The following is a 15,716-nucleotide window of genomic DNA, read 5'->3' on the forward strand; positions in this document are numbered from 1 at the left end:
GGCATGTTGACAGCACTGGAATGTACTTCCTAGATGACTGGGTCATCAGAAACATCTTGAAGGAATAAAAACATCTGGCACCCTTTGTGCACACCAAGAATGGCATTTCTGGGGTGAGTGAGGTGCCCTGGGCAAGAGCAACCTTTTGTGCAGCTGATTTGAAAAGATCCTGACCACTGTTTATCCGAGCATTCCTAACTGCAAATGAAGTGCCAACTATGGCTGCCGACCACAAGAAAAGTTCTTTGAAGTTGCTGGGTGCATTTCTTTGGTGTCCTCCTATTTACTGAAACTGACAGGCCTATCTGTGTCTATTCTTAATGCTGAATTCAAGCCAGGTTTTGCACTTGCCTGTGGAATGATGCTGATCATCTGCTCAGGCCGCATGGCCTGTGTTGGGCAGGTCCTACAGAAAGAATCGCTTCCTAAAATTTCAGATGACATAGGACTGCACACCCCATTTTCACCTCAAGCCCTGCTATTTAAAACCTGGGGAGAGAGGGATGCCGGGATATATATGCAATGAATATCAGCCTGGGGCAACAATCCAAGAGTGAACAAACTTGCTCTTGGATTTCTCTCTGTCCCAGCATTTTACACCATTTCCTCCCTTTTGCCCTTTCTCAACTCTACCGGTATCTGGTTGCTTCTGTATCTCCCTATCATGATCCCCCAGTAGTTACTGCACTCTTCCGATCAAAGTCATTTACCCATATACATGCCATTGCAAGCCATGATCCCTGCGTGCGTGCTCTTTTCTTCCCCTCCCTCCATTCACACAAGCAGAACCACTTCTCCCTCCTCTGCACCATCACGGAGGTTTTTTTTTGTTTTTTGGTTTTTTTTTTTTTTTTTTTTTTTTTTTTTTGGCATGCTGCTGTTTTCATGTTTCCTGTGTCACATTGCACTTCTTTTTTTTAATTTTTTTTATTTTTTACTTTTTTGACAGGCAGAGTGGACAGTGAGAGAGACAGAGAGAAAGGTCTTCCTTTGCCGTTGGTTCACCCTCCAATGGCCGCCATGGCCAGTGCGCTGTGGCCGGCGCACCGCACTGATCCAATGGCAGGAGCCAGGTACTTATCCTGGTCTCCCATGGGGTGCAGGGCCCAGGCACTTGGGCCGTCCTCCACTGCACTCCCGGGCCACAGCAGAGAGCTGGCCTGGAAGAGGGGCAACCGGGACAGAATCCGGCGCCCCGACCGGGACTAGAACCCAGTGTGCCGGCCCCGCAAGGCGGAGGATTAGCCTAGTGAGCCGCGGCGCCGGCTTTTATTTTTTTGACAGGCAGCGTGGACAGTGAGAGAGAGAGACAGAGAGAAAGGTCTTCCTTTTGCCGTTGGTTCACCCTCCAATGGCCGCTGCGGTCGGTGCGCTGTGGCCAGCGCACCGTGCTGATGCGATGGCAGGAGCCAGGTGCTTAACCTGGTCTCCCATGGGGTGCAGGGCCCAAGCACCTGGGCCATCCTCCACTGCACTCCCTGGCCATAGCAGAGAGCTGGCCTGGAAGAGGGGCAACCGGGACAGAATCCAGCGCCCCGACCGGGACTAGAACCCGGTGTGCCAGCGCCGCAAGGCGGAGGATTAGCCTAGTGAGCCGTGGCGCCGGCACATTGCACTTCTAATATCTGCAAGTATCTCTCCACAGCTAGACTGTGAGCTTTTCTGAACATAGTGGTTGTATCTTATCCCTAGCACATCTCTGGCACTGCAAGATGTACACACAGTAGGTGCCTGATGACTGAATGAATGGAGACCACAGAGAAATGGTGCATGCAAATGAAATGGTGACTGTCGTCCACAACTTCCACAGGGCAGGCAGAGAGGGTGGCTGTGTGGATCCGGGAAGAAGTCAGGATGACTGTGGGCCACGCAGCTGTGAAGGCCGCACCAAAGTCAGGAGACTAACGATGAAACTACAGCGTGAAGTTCAACAATTTTGTGTCATTCTTACGTCTTCAGAATATATCCCACTGGAATTGTTTGAAAGTGCTTAAAATAAATATTTTTTCTGTGTGGTTATGTTGCTGATATTTATTTTGTAGTTATTTATTTGAGGGTCAGAGAGAAAAATAGAGACGGACAGAGAGAGATCTCTCATCCACTAGTTCAGTCACCAAATGCCCGTAGCAGATAGGGCTGGGCCAGGTCAAGCCAGGAACCAGAAACTCAATCCAAGTCTCTCTCTCAAGGGTGGCAGAGACCCAGTTACTTGAGCCATCACCACTGACTCTCAAGGGTCTGCATTAGCAAGAAGCTGGAGTCAGGGGCCAGAGTTCAGAACTGAACACAGGCAATCTTAATCACTATGCTAAACACCTACTCTATGTTGCTGATAGGTTTATACCACTCCTAAGTGTCCCATTGATTTCTGTTTGTTTTTGGTTTTAAGATTTGAGGTTTTTTTTTAAGATTTATTTATTATTTATTTGAAAGGCAGAATTACAGAGAGACAGAGAGAGAGAGAGAGGTCTTCCATCTGCTGGTTCACTTTCCAGATGGCCACAACAGCCAGGGCTGTGCCAATCTGAAGCCAGGAGCCAGGAGCCAGTAGCTTCTTCTGGGCCTCCCACATGGGTGCAGAGGCCCAAGGACTTGGACCATCTTCCGCTGCTTTCCCAGGCCATAGCAGAGAGCTGGATCAGAAGTGGAGCAGCCGGGACTTGAACCAGTGCCCATATGGGATGCTGGTACTGCAGGCGGCGGCTTTACCTGCTATGCCACAGCGCTGGCTCCAGGTCTGGTTTTTTTTTCCCCTCAATTTTCTGGTTTAACTTGATGCTTTAAGTATGTCAACATTTCTATCTTTCAAAAGTAGAAATAAAGAGAAATACTGAGAACAGTCTCACGTCCTGGACATCAGCCGTGCCCTGAGAAAGCCACCTGGAAGAAGCTAAAGCAGACAAGACACCTGCCTGTGGACCTCCCAAGAGGAAGCAGAACCCTCCTGACTCTGGTCATCATTGTTCCCACTGCCTGATCTGAAGGATTCTGCATAGAAAACTGTGGGTCTTGCAAAACAAGCCCAGCGTCCACCTTTAAAAAACATACCTATCTGGTTTTTATTTCCCTACTTCCTAATCCCTGAAACAGTTGATTCTATTGAAAAATACAGTTCAACTAATTTTTATTTTGAGTAAACTCACATTAAGCTTATTTCAATCTTTCCTAATCCCCATGTTGTTGATTTTCTTACTACTTTACCCTACTTCCTCTTCTTCCAGCATGCATTTACATTTTAATGATTTCATGTAGTTATTTGAAAATATTTCTTGATCATCTTTCTGTACCAGGCAGTGGTTCAGGTGCTGGGGGCACAGTGGAAAGCAAGATTTGGGTGAATTAGATCAGACATCTAGCAAACCCCTTTGGAAACTACATTTTTTTAGAAATGTGGCTATCACTCAATATATGAATACACAGTCTGGCCATCAGAAGGAAGATTCTTCAGATTCTATCTGTATAGTACTGAATACTGCCCTCAGCTATAGCAAGGAGTAAATGCAGTAATCACTTTAACAGAGGGCAAACTCTGTGTCAGGAATTATTTTAAGTTCTTTCTACATTTTAACCAATTTAATCCTCCCAAAGATGCTCCGAGCTGGGTCATTATAATCAGCTCCATTTTACAGATGAGAAAATGGAGGCTGAGCAAGCCTGAGTGAGTTCTCCAAAGTCTGTCAGGGGTGGAGCTGGCCTTGAACTCAGTCTGGCTCCAGGTTGCCTTTCTCTGATCCCAGTGGGACTGAGGCCTCCTCAAGGTTTGCTTCTGACACAACGGAATTTAGAGCGGCAGGAGGCAAGCAGAGGCATTTTGGGGAAACAGAATTGCGTTCCACAGAGAGCTGGCAATAAATATTGCTGATTGGCGACTGATAAGGATGGAATGGGGTTGCGAGAATCGCATACCCACATGAAATACACATGTGATCACTGACCTTTCAGAAGTGACAGAAAATATTCAAACTATTTTTATCTTTCATCCTCTTTCAGCCTTCACTTTAGATCTGCTGTCCTAGCAGAATCTTGCTCAAAATTGGCGATGGCTTTCCAAGGGCTAAATAAATGCTCGGACACAAACAACACAGGAAGTAGAAATGTATCTACACACAAAACCCCCTCAACCTTTTTTGTGGATGTATTTAATCAGAAAGATTAAATAAGATTTGCCAAAAGCCACAGATCCGGGACGGTTTAACATCTTCTAGAGTGCCTAATCATTCCTCAAGACAAGTAACCCCCACTCCCCCACCCCCGTCTTGGACTCCAGGCATATGACACAGATCACAGCGGGGAGCCGTCAGAAATGCAGAATCTCTCAGCGTCTACCCCAGACCCCCCAGACCTGCTGATCTGGAATCTGCATTGGAGCAACACCCCACAGGTGAGCTATATGAACAGTAACATCAGATAAGTGCTGGCACACTCACCAATTTCATTTCCTAGGTATTTATCTTGCAGAAAGAGGAGCTGTAGTTACATATAACATGCATCTCTTGAAACATATATTATTCTAAGCCTCACATGGAAATTTAACCTAAAATTATCTTCCTCACACAAAATAACCGTCAGCTTGTTTTTATGGCAGATGTAGATCTTGGAAGACCTAGATCTTTGAAGATCGAGTCATTCTTTGGTGAGCAGGTATTAAGACTTGAGATGTACAAAACAATGTTTCTCATGACACCCACAAAGAAATGGCCAATGGCGCCCATCTTCACAGTGACTCATCCTAGTCTCCTTTCTTCAGAGCTGGCGAATTGCCTTTCCCAAGTCATAACAAATTCCTTTAGCATACGCAGCCCAACTCCTGCCTCAGTTAACACAAAGTAAGCAAAATAGTAACAACAGCTGCCACTTCTAGGGTTCTTCCAATATGCCCAGTGCTGTTCTGAGAACTTAATGCATAAAAAGGCACTTAAAGCTCATAGAAATCAAAATATTTTATGGATGAGGAAACTGAGGCACAGAGAGATTAAGTGGCTTGGCCAAGGCCACACAGCTAATTCATAGCGGGGACTCTAACCCAGGTAGCCCGTCTCCAGTCCACACTGGTAACTATGGGACCATGCTGCCTCTAGAAATCTAAACTAAGGCCGCCCAAGCGGCACTTCTCCTGAAAATGCTCTCCTAATAAAGGCTGATAATTTGTTTATGAGAACATAATTCCCTTCAGAGAATTTACCAGACAAAAAGAAATAACAGAGGCCCGCAGCTGCCAAGACATGGGTTTACAAAGTTAAAACATTACTTCTGCTCTCTAATCCTTGATTGCAAGGCCACATGGTCTGCTGCTTGAAAGCACTTTCAAATGTCCTTCTGCCTCTAATTGGAACCGGCTCCAACCTTACAATTGCCTTGTGTTTGCTATAAATGAAAAGCAGTTGTAAACTCAAGGGGTTCGTGATATTGCTGGCTTTGCTTATCTATTAAGTCACTGGTCTGATTTCTCCTTTTAGCTGCAGACAGCTCAAGTCTTTTCTAAACGAATTCATATGGGTAATTCCAAAACACACAAGCAGGCCAAGTCCTGTGCTTGGGTTGCAAGGGAAAAGGAACCTCCTGCCCTCCACCCTTCACTTCAGTAGCCCTTGAAGGCATGGTCCTGGGGCCCCAGAGTCCTGGGAACACAGAAGGGAAACCAGCACGAGACACAGTGGGCAGCTTCCCATCCGCATTGGTTTGGCTCCCCTTAGACCTCGCCGCCTGAAACCACACCCAGCAATGCCCTTTGGCCTGACACCAGGAAGACCTCCCAGGACCTGAGCTCTCCTTGTGGTGCTGAGCAGAGAAGGGCAGTCAGTGCCCAATGCTTGGGAAAATAGAAATGGGTCACAGAAATTACAGCAAAGGGTCATTTCCAACTTCAAAGTAAACAGCAGGCCTGACAGGGACGTGGGCAGCGTCAGATGTGCTTCATAAGGAGCAATCTGTGATATGTTTTTCCTCCAGTTATTTCTGCTTGCACTGGAAACACAAATCAAAATAATACATATATCTAGGCATACTAGACCCAAAGAACTGTGCTTACAGTGTAAGAAAAACAAAATCTCTGGTAAGCCCCAGCCAATAATCACAAGCAAACTGTTAACACGCATGTAACACGTTGCATTGAGTAGCCAGTCAGTAGCTGCCATCAAACCATTGTCCCTATGGGGACATAGAAAAAATAACATATATATCAAGTTGTGTTTCAAATAGTTTTTTTTTTTTTTAATTTGACAGGTAGAGTTATAGACAGTGAGAGAGAGACCGAGAGAAAGGTCTTCCTTCCGTTGGTTCACTCCCCAAACGGCTGCCACGGCCAGTGCGCTGCACCGATCCGAAGCCAGGAGCCAGGTGCTTCTCCTGGTCTCCCACGCAGGTGCAGGGACCCAAGCACTTGGGCCATCCTCCACTGCACTCCCGGGCCACAGCAGAGAGCTGGACTGGAAGAGGAGCAACCGGGACTAGAACCCGGCACCCCAACGGGGACTAGAACCCGGGGTGCTGGCACCACAGGCAGAGGATTAGCCAAGTGAGCCGCGGCGCCAGCCTCAAATAGTTTTAAGTGCTGACTGTTCCCTGGGAGAACAGTAAAGTTCTCCCAATGTCCTGAGGCTCTCAACACCAGGTGCAATGTGTATTGCCCAGTGTCAAGGCTCCTACATCCCTTGGATCCCATTTCACTGCGTTATGCCCGCCAACCGGAAGCCAACAGCCATAACCAATGCCTGCTGGGTATCAGGAGAGCTCAGCTCTCTTGCATCGTGTGCGTCTGAAACGTCTGAGGCACACTGATCCTCCAGAGGAGGTTAAAGCCAACCTGCTCAGGATTGTGCCTGAGATGCCTCCATCGCCCGGTCTCTCTCCTACTTCATCCTGGTTCCTTTTACTGTTCCGCTGGGAGCACTCCCTAAAAAATCGCCTGCATGGGAATCCACATCTCAATGCCTGCTCCCAGGAAACCCTACCTCAGAGGGCAGGCTCCCCAGCTCGGCCTGGCCTCAGCCTGGTTGGCATAAGGCTCTCTAGCCTCCCGGGCAGCAGTTCTGGTGCACAATTAGCATAATACTTGCACACGTTTTGGTAATCTTTCACCGAAATTGATCTTATTTGATAAAAAGATGGAACCGTGAAGAGTATAAATAGTATGAAGTCTCAGCATGTTGTGAATGGGTCAAATAGGTTCATTTCTATAACGCAGTAGTACACTTTCGTTACCAAGTCGGGCATGAACACATAATCTTTGCTGAGTGGAGTTGGTCTTGCTTTTTGTTTGTTTCTTAAAGGTGGCAATCTTGCAGTACCAAGGAGCCATAACTCAAAGCATAAAACTGCACTGTAAGTGAAAGAAAGCAACTAGGCTAAATATGTAAGATAGTGAGGCATGGCTTCAAAGTGGCTTTTTGACCAAATTCTTTCCAGGAGCTTCCTTTCTTGTCCTTTACCTAATACTATGGTTTTGCATGCAGAAACAAATCTCTGGGTTCCCTCTGGTTGCACTTATTCTGACACCCATCCCGTGGGGCATGAACAATGACATACCCGGTGAGAGCTGACGGCCCAGAGGGGGCCAGCCTTATGTCACCGCACACCTCAGATTTCAGAGACACATGACAACATGGCTGACCTTTATTCCCAGGGCTTCTCCAGAAATGACAGCAACGGTCACACCATCCTTACTGGGTTTAGGGATATCTTCATTTTTCAGTTCTTGGTACTGAGGCTCCACCATCTTCTCAGAGCTCCTCAAATTAACCCACAGTTGCAAGCCATGCGCTGGCTCCTCCGAGCAAGGCATCTCAGCATGCAGAATACCCCGGCCCGCCGTCATCCACTGCAAACACCAAACCAAGAAGAACATTGTAATCCAAGGGTAGGCATTGGGCCTAGCGGTTAAGGTGGCGCTTGGGACACCCATGTCCCACATCAAAGTGCCTGGCTCCTCGCTGTTCCAGCTTCCTGTTAATATGCACCCTGGGAGGCAGCAGGTGATGGCCTGAATAGCTGAGTCCCTGTCACCCACATGGGAAAGGCTTAAGTTCCAGGTTCCTTGATTTGGCCCCAGTTGGGGGCCCTTGTAGGCATTTATGGAGTGAACCAGTGAATGGAAGCATTCTTTCTCAAATAAATAAATGAAAGATGTTTGATGTGTAATCTAGTTCCTAATAAGTCAGGACAACTACAACACCATCACTAACAAGGGCATCTTACAGGTGCTGCTGTTGGAATCCCTGGGCATCTACAGAAATAATAAACACCAATGACAACTGCTGGAGCCCTTTTTACTTTTCCAAATGCTTCCCAAGCTTCCTTATTTGAAATAAATGCATTAGCAACATAATTCTTGAAAACAGAAAAAACCCCTTTGATATCCTTGAGTCTTAGACCAAGCTCTGAGATGAGAGTCAGACAGTTAATATGTCATCGTCTTGAAAAACAAAACTTAGAAAGTGAAGAAAAAAACATATAAAACAAGGGGATAAGCCAAGCAGCAAAGCTGTCACAACAGAATCAGCCAATCCAACAGGGAGCTCTGGAGTTGGGATGAACCTTCAGAATTATCCCAGCTTGAGGCAAGATGACCATGCTTCCTATCTCCACATCAGCAAATCGCTAACTGTGGGCCACCCCCAAGTAGGAAGCAAAACCTTAGGAGAGGCAACTGTCTGCTCCCCAGGACAGTTCCCAGGGAGGTAGGCAGCAGTGAGCCACCAGAGCCAGCATTCCCAGCAGCTGAGGATACAAGTGTGTGTCTTAATATACATGTAGAAGCCCCTAGGATCCAAGGCACTGTAGATGGTTGACGTGCACCTCTGCCTGCTCAGTTCTAGTGCTGGAGCCCTCACTACTTGAGAACTAGTTAATGCCCATACTTGTGCAGGTTCTTCAAATGTTTACTTACTGTTTTGTGAACCCCAGACACTAATCTCCAAATCTGGGAATGAAGATATGAAACATGATAGGTATGCCCCCTGCTTGCCTTACCTTGAGTTCTCCCACAGAAGGTCCCGGAACAAGGACTAACCTGCAGGTGGCTTACTTGGAAAGTGATGCAGAAAGCACAAGGGAGGGATCAGAGTGAGTTAGGCAAGGGAGAAGGTCAAAGAGGGGTGTTCATAGCAGGTTACATCCATGAGCACCTGTGGCTCAATCCCACTGGGAACCACATGGACACACTTTAGAATTGTTGATTGGAGAAGAGGGGAAACTTAGGATATTTAGGCTCCAATTTCCATCTCTTACTGACCGAGTTCCCCTGGGGGTACTAAATCCCAGCACAGCCGGGCTGCCCAATATGTGGGCTGGAGAAAGCCCTCAACCAGAGCAGCAGCAGGTCCATGAGAGGTGGGCCACGGGGTCACGAGTCAGGCCACTGACATTTGCTGCACAGTCCTCATGGGGAGAAAAATCCTTACACAAAATAAGGACTGACACTGTGATTGTGCTTGGCGTCACACGAAGAAGCCTGCCAATTTCAAAGCAGCCTACCCAAGGGTGCACCATTTGCACTGAGACTCAAAGAGTAGGAACTGAGCAAAGGAAGAAGAGTCCATACAGAGTGAACAACATTTGAAAAAGGCTCTGGGATAAAAATGAACATTATTTGTTCAAGGATCTGAAAGAAGGCACATTCTAGAGATTTCTTTCATTCACGAAGTCTAAATAGAGTTCCCTCTATCTTCCATTTGATAAGACTGATTACACTTTCTAATGTAGGGGTTGGCAAACTATAGTCCAAGGGCCAAATCTAGCCTGTTACTTGTTTTGGTAAAGGTCTGCTGACAAACCTAGAAAATGTTGATTACCATGATTTCACCGGCACATTTCACACACATGTACTGCAATGCCATGCTGTACTCCATAGATAGACACAATTATTACTAATAAAAAATTAAAAAGACAAAAAGGATTTACTGACACAGAGCTATACCCATTCACTGACATGCTGTCTACAGCTGCTTTCATGCTACAATGGCAGAGTTGAGTAGTTTCAGCCGAGTCCATGTAGCCTGCGAAACCTGATATTTACTCTCTTGCCATTATAGAAAAGAATTTGCCAACCCTCATTCTAATGCAATATAAAGTAGCTCGGCCTGCTGCACGTCTTCTATCTGAAAACAGCTACTGCTGTTCTTCAAGGACATTCTCCCATTTTTAAGCATTTTCCTGTTGTGTTAACAGCTCATCTCTCTGTATCAACAATACCTCAGTTATCCTTTTTAGATATACCCTAGTTTGACAATACATATCTTCAAAAAGTTCATGGAGATGGCATATAATGCAAAAACTATACATGGATTTCAAAAAACTGGCATCAAAATAAAATCATCTTTTAATTCCATTTTCTATACACTTTCTGAAGTATCCTCCTATCATTATTAAAATGGCCCACCCATTGGATTCGGAGGGAGAGAACAGGGTTCTAGTTCCATAATCACCATCTACTCATTCTGAGGCTATGGGTATTTTGTTTTAACCTTTAAATCTCCAGTCCCTCATTTTTAAAATGAGATAAAAACATAACACTTATTTCAAAGAGACATGCGATGTGAAGGTGCTACATTAACTAAAAGACACTGCACAATCATTATCCTGACCAAATGTTCAGTTATATGGTACAAGATACGGTGCGCAGCTCCACATGGGGAAAGCTGCACTCGCGGCCTGATCGTGCAGATGGCAGGAGTCATCACGTCCATGCTCAGGTCACCCTCAGTCATCGTGTGTGTGTGTGTGCGTGTGTGTGTATGTGACTCCAAAAAGTTCCTGATACAGAGTTCAGACTTACCAAATTGGCAAAAACCCAAGTGTTTCCTGGGGATTTTAACCGTAACACATCTCCGACAAGACTAGGATGGTGGAGGGATTGAGTCTTTGTCTTAAGTGAGAACATCTAACTCTGCAAATCAGCTGGAAGCAAATTATCTAAAATGCAGCACACAGGTCCGGAAAGATGAGTCCTGAGGCAGTCCCTGAATCTGGCAACTGGGACGTCAGGACTGGTCACTGCCTGAACAGCTTCAGTGAAGCTTTGGAGGGAGAGTGCTGAGAGGCCCGCCTTGATTTCAGTGAATGGAGGACAAAATGGAAGAGAAGGAAGTCGATACAGTGAGCGCTAGAAAGTGATTAAGGGTCAGGAAAAGTATGAGATCGGAATATGAGAGACCTGTGCAGGTTTCCAGGCTGAGTGGATAGAGCCAGAGAAAGGGAGTGGTCAAAGACATAATGGAGGGAAGGCAGAAGCCTCGAAATGGGTGGGATCAAGCATGCACATCCGAATGCGACTACAATCAGCAATTCCTTGTCCTTGGTCATACCTGCAGATCTCCGGGGTTCAATGTCCCAAAGTGTCCACAGAAGTCTTCATGGGCCATGCTGCCCCCTTCCAGGAGGTAAGACACCTTTGAAAAAATCAAAGTAAAAACTAGGTCCTTCAAAAATTTAATTAGTTTTTTCTTGTGAGGGGGACTTCTATCAAATTGTATGAGTTCCTTATATATTCTAGACATTAACTCCTTATTATGTGTCTGTTTCAGGAGCATATATACTAAAATTGGAACCTCTTATTGTCATATGGTTTGCGAATATTTTCTCCTACTCCAGTTTGAATCAACAGCTATATGAAAAAGTATTCGACATTACTAATCATCAGAGAAATGCAAATCAAAACAACAATGTGATATCACCTCCTACCTATTCAGATAGCTCTATAGTTTGAGTATTTGTCCCACAGAACCCAGGAGTTTAGTCTTCAAGGTCTTACATTAATAGCACTGAGAGGGTGGAAATATAATCCAATTAATGGTGTTGAGAAGTAGGGCTTTGGTAAATAATTGGATGGGATCAGGTTGTGAGGGTGGAGCCCCATGATTCAACCACATGGATGTAGAGACACAGACTGACACACTCACTCCCTGTCTCTTGCCATGTGATGTCATGTGCTTCCTTGGGACTCTGCTAGCAAGAAGCTCATTACCAGATGCTAAATTAATGGAGCTCACTCAGTCCTGGACCATGAGCCAAAATAAGTCACTTATCTTTATAAAGTTAGCCTGTCTCAGGCATTTCTTTATAGTAATGAAAGGCTGACTAATACAGATGGCTATTACCAAAAAGTCAAAAGATAAGTATAGATGAGGATATGTAGAAGAGAGAACCCTTATACATTATTGGTCATTTTGTAAATTGGTGCAGCCATTATGGAAAATAGTATGGAGGTTCCTAAAAAACTTTAAAAACTGAACTATCATACGATCCAACAATCCTATGTCTTAGTAGATTTCTAAGGAAAATAAAATCATTATCTTGAAGAGATATCTGCAATCTCATGTTCACCACAGTATTATTCACAAAATCCAAGATATAGAAACAAGTGTCGGTAATAGATAAAAGGATAAAGAAACGGTGGTGTGTGTGTGTGTGTGTGTAGTAGTAGTAGTAGTAGTAGTAATAGAATATTATTCAACCATAAAAAAGAAGGCAAATCAGCCATTTGTGATAGCATGGATGAACCTGGAGGACATTATGCTAAGTGAAAGTGAAATATGCCAGGCACAGGAATACAAATACTCCTTCATCTCATTTACAGAAACAGAGAGTAGAAGGATGATTATCATCAGGTTCCATCAGGGGGATGGAAAGTGGGAGATACTGGTCAAAGAGTGTAAACCCGAAGCTCTAAGATGAATAAATTGTGAAAACCTGATGTAAAGGATGGTGACTAGGGTTAATAATGATGTAATATAGGGCAGGCGTTTGGCACGGTCATTAAGATACCACTTAGGACACCCACATCACACCACATATGGGGAGTGCCTCGATCCCAGTCTCTGCTGCACTTTGATGCAGGATGCCTCCCAGCTCCCATGTGAGCTCAGGAGATGTCTTTACCAGAATTTCAAATAAGCACCCCTCGCTCCCAACACACAGCCCTGAGCATGCCAGAGGTCACAGCCAGGTGAGAGAAGTCCCTACTTCCCCCTCAGCCAGGTAGACAATGGCCCTGCCACAGCAGGCCCCCAGAGCACCGGGTCAAAGAGGCAGCTCCCGCCCAAACAGCAGCGACCCCACTACCAAGGCCCTTCTGATTCATGAAATTCACAGGGGACGTTTCTGTTACCAGGGCCACAGATGCACTAGGTGCTCAAACAGTGTGTGTGAACTATGTCGGATGACCCCATGTACCTTAAAGTCAGCTTTTCCAGGGGTGTGTCCTTCCTACATCTCAAAGTGGAAAGAAGTTCTGTGCTGTTCAATAGCGTAACCACTAGCCACATGATGCTGCTGTAACTTAAATCGATTAAAATTCAATAACATTTGGGGCCTTCGTTGTGGCACAGTGGGTTAAGCCGCTGCCTGTGACACTGGCATCCCATATGGGCACCAGTTAATGTCCCTGCTGCCCCACTTCCAATCCAGCTCCCTGCTAATGTGCCTGGGAAAGCAGTGGAGGATGGCCCAAGTACTGAGGCCCCTGCACCCATGTGAGAGAGCAGGAAGAAGCTCCTGGCTCCTTGCGCTGTTGCGGCCATTGGGGGAGTGAACCAGTAGTTGAAGATCTCTGCCCCTCCCTCTCTCTCTGTAACTCTGCCTTTCAAATAAATAAAATGAATCTTTTTACAAATTCAATCATATTTAAAACCCCTTCCTTGGTGGCAGCAGGCACATTCTGAGTGCTCACAGCCCATGTGCCTCCTGACAAGGGATCGCACAGATTACAGCAGAGTTCCGTCTTTACAGAAAGTCCTACTGGACAGCACAGATCAAAATAAATATATTTGACAATCAGCAGGCAGCTATGGCAGGAATTTAGTGTGGGTGGAAAAGGCTCCCAAGGACCCTCTGCCACCACCACAGTACCCCCGACAAGACAAAATGTGTACCTCCTACAAGGCACAAGAAAAAAGAGCCTCTTACTTTATGATTTCACTAAAAGGAAAAAAAAAGCAACTCTAAAATTCTAACTTTTAAGGCTATTGTGTCTATTCTTGCAAAACCCGAAAAGATATCAGACACATACTGAGAATGGATTTTTAATTACCTTGGGGACATACTAATATTGCTATTTGAAATACACAATTTAGCACTTAAAGTTTAAAATGTGGGTCAGGATACAGGCTCTCTTTGAACAACCTATTTAGATTTTGATAATCTGTTTTACTCATTTTGTACCCTTTTAGGAGATCCATTTGTAATTCCTATAAGAAATATTAAGCAGTCTAAACAGTTCTGAAAAGTGTATGAAAATCATTTTTAACTTCAAACCACGTGTGCTCCCCACCTCAGGCTTAAGGATGACCGCTTCTAACAATTACATTATTGGATGAATCTTTTGTACTTTAGTCCACTGTTTTCTTTGATGCTTACTGTGTTCATCCTTTTCAATATTGGAAATTTCACTTCAAAATTGTATTAGCCATTATTAAACGAGTGAACCAGAAAACACAATCTATGTTTCAAATCCCAACATCTCTTATTTCCCAACATCTCTCATTATTACATATTCAGACCTAATTTTCATTCAAATACAGGAGAGACTTCAAAAAGTTCATGGAAATGGAATTATAAGATTATTTTGGCACAAAAATTTTGAAATCATAGTTTTTTTCAGAATTCACATTTCCATGAACTTTTGGAAGACCCCTTGTGTTAACGATTGAAATAAGTATTTTAAAAAAATGAGTAATGTTTTTTATCAAGAAATTACAACTTCCAAAAACTACAAAAAGAAACAGATGAAAATATTAAGAAAGAAGGGAAACAAAAAAATATGCTCAAGAGATAAAACATGGCCGGCGCCGCGGCTCACTAGGCTAATCCTCCGCCTTGCAGCACCGGCACACCAGATTCTAGTCCCGGTCAGGGCGCCGGATTCTGTCCCGGTTGCCCCTCTTCCAGGCCAGCTCTCTGCTGTGGCCAGGGAGTGCAGTGGAGGATGGCCCAAGTGCTTGGGCCCTGCACCCCATGGGAGACCAGGAAAAGCACCTGGCTCCTGCCATCGGATCAGCGCGGTGCACCGGCTGCAGCGCACCGGCAGCGGCGGCCATTGGAGGGTGAACCAACAGCAAAAAGGAAGACCTTTCTCTCTGTCTCTCTCTTTCACTGTCCACTCTGCCTGTCAAAAAAAAAAGATATAAAACATTTATAAAGTTCTCATCATATACATCAGCCATTGCTGTTTTACACAAACAAAATTGTCACTGTCTCCTCCACACAAAAATCCATCAAAAATATTAAGGCCATATTGTTTTCATAGTCTATGATTTTGCTGTATCCTAAAGTATAAAAAGCAGGCCTACCTACCCTTTTAATCTGAAAGTTATCTTCCAACATGGTACTTAGGACATTGTAGGACTTTGGTGAATATTTATTCAATGAATTCATAAATAGATGTTGCTGGGGAACTTATATTCTTAATTTATTATTTTTAAATTATTGTCAGAGACTTTATATTTGTGAATTGATAATCTTATAATCATTTCCCAACAACACAAGTGTATAGGATAAATATCATTGCAGGCATTTAGGCAGCGACTTAACAGCTGGAAGCACTGTAACTATCTGTCTCTCTGCTTCTCAAATAAAAATCTACAAAAAATTTAAAGCGATATAAATCTCAATTTGTTAACACATTAGTATGAACTAGTACTCAAACAGTACTTTACACTTTGTGTTTCTGTGTGGGTGCAAACTGTTGAAATCTTTACTTAATATATACTGAATTGATCTTCTGT

The 15,716-nt window shown here is 44.7% G+C and overlaps 1 protein-coding gene across 3 annotated transcripts in view; it reads right to left on the reverse strand.

Annotated features, from left to right (window-relative positions):
• Positions 1–15,716, reverse strand: part of PIR (pirin) — an 89,168-nt gene that overhangs the window by 51,482 nt on the left and 21,970 nt on the right. For all 3 annotated transcript variants that reach the window (XM_089324801.1, XM_089324800.1, XM_002719917.6), the window contains exons 4-5: positions 11,301–11,384; positions 7,610–7,816 (exon numbers count right to left, since the gene is read on the reverse strand). In XM_089324801.1, coding sequence (XP_089180927.1) covers positions 7,610–7,816; positions 11,301–11,384 — 291 coding nt within the window. The remainder of the gene's footprint in view (positions 1–7,609; positions 7,817–11,300; positions 11,385–15,716) is intronic.

Source organism: Oryctolagus cuniculus, chromosome X (assembly GCF_051225735.1).
Source record: "Oryctolagus cuniculus isolate XC-2025 breed Fujian yellow rabbit chromosome X, ASM5122573v1, whole genome shotgun sequence".
Classification (NCBI taxonomy): domain Eukaryota; kingdom Metazoa; phylum Chordata; class Mammalia; order Lagomorpha; family Leporidae; genus Oryctolagus; species Oryctolagus cuniculus.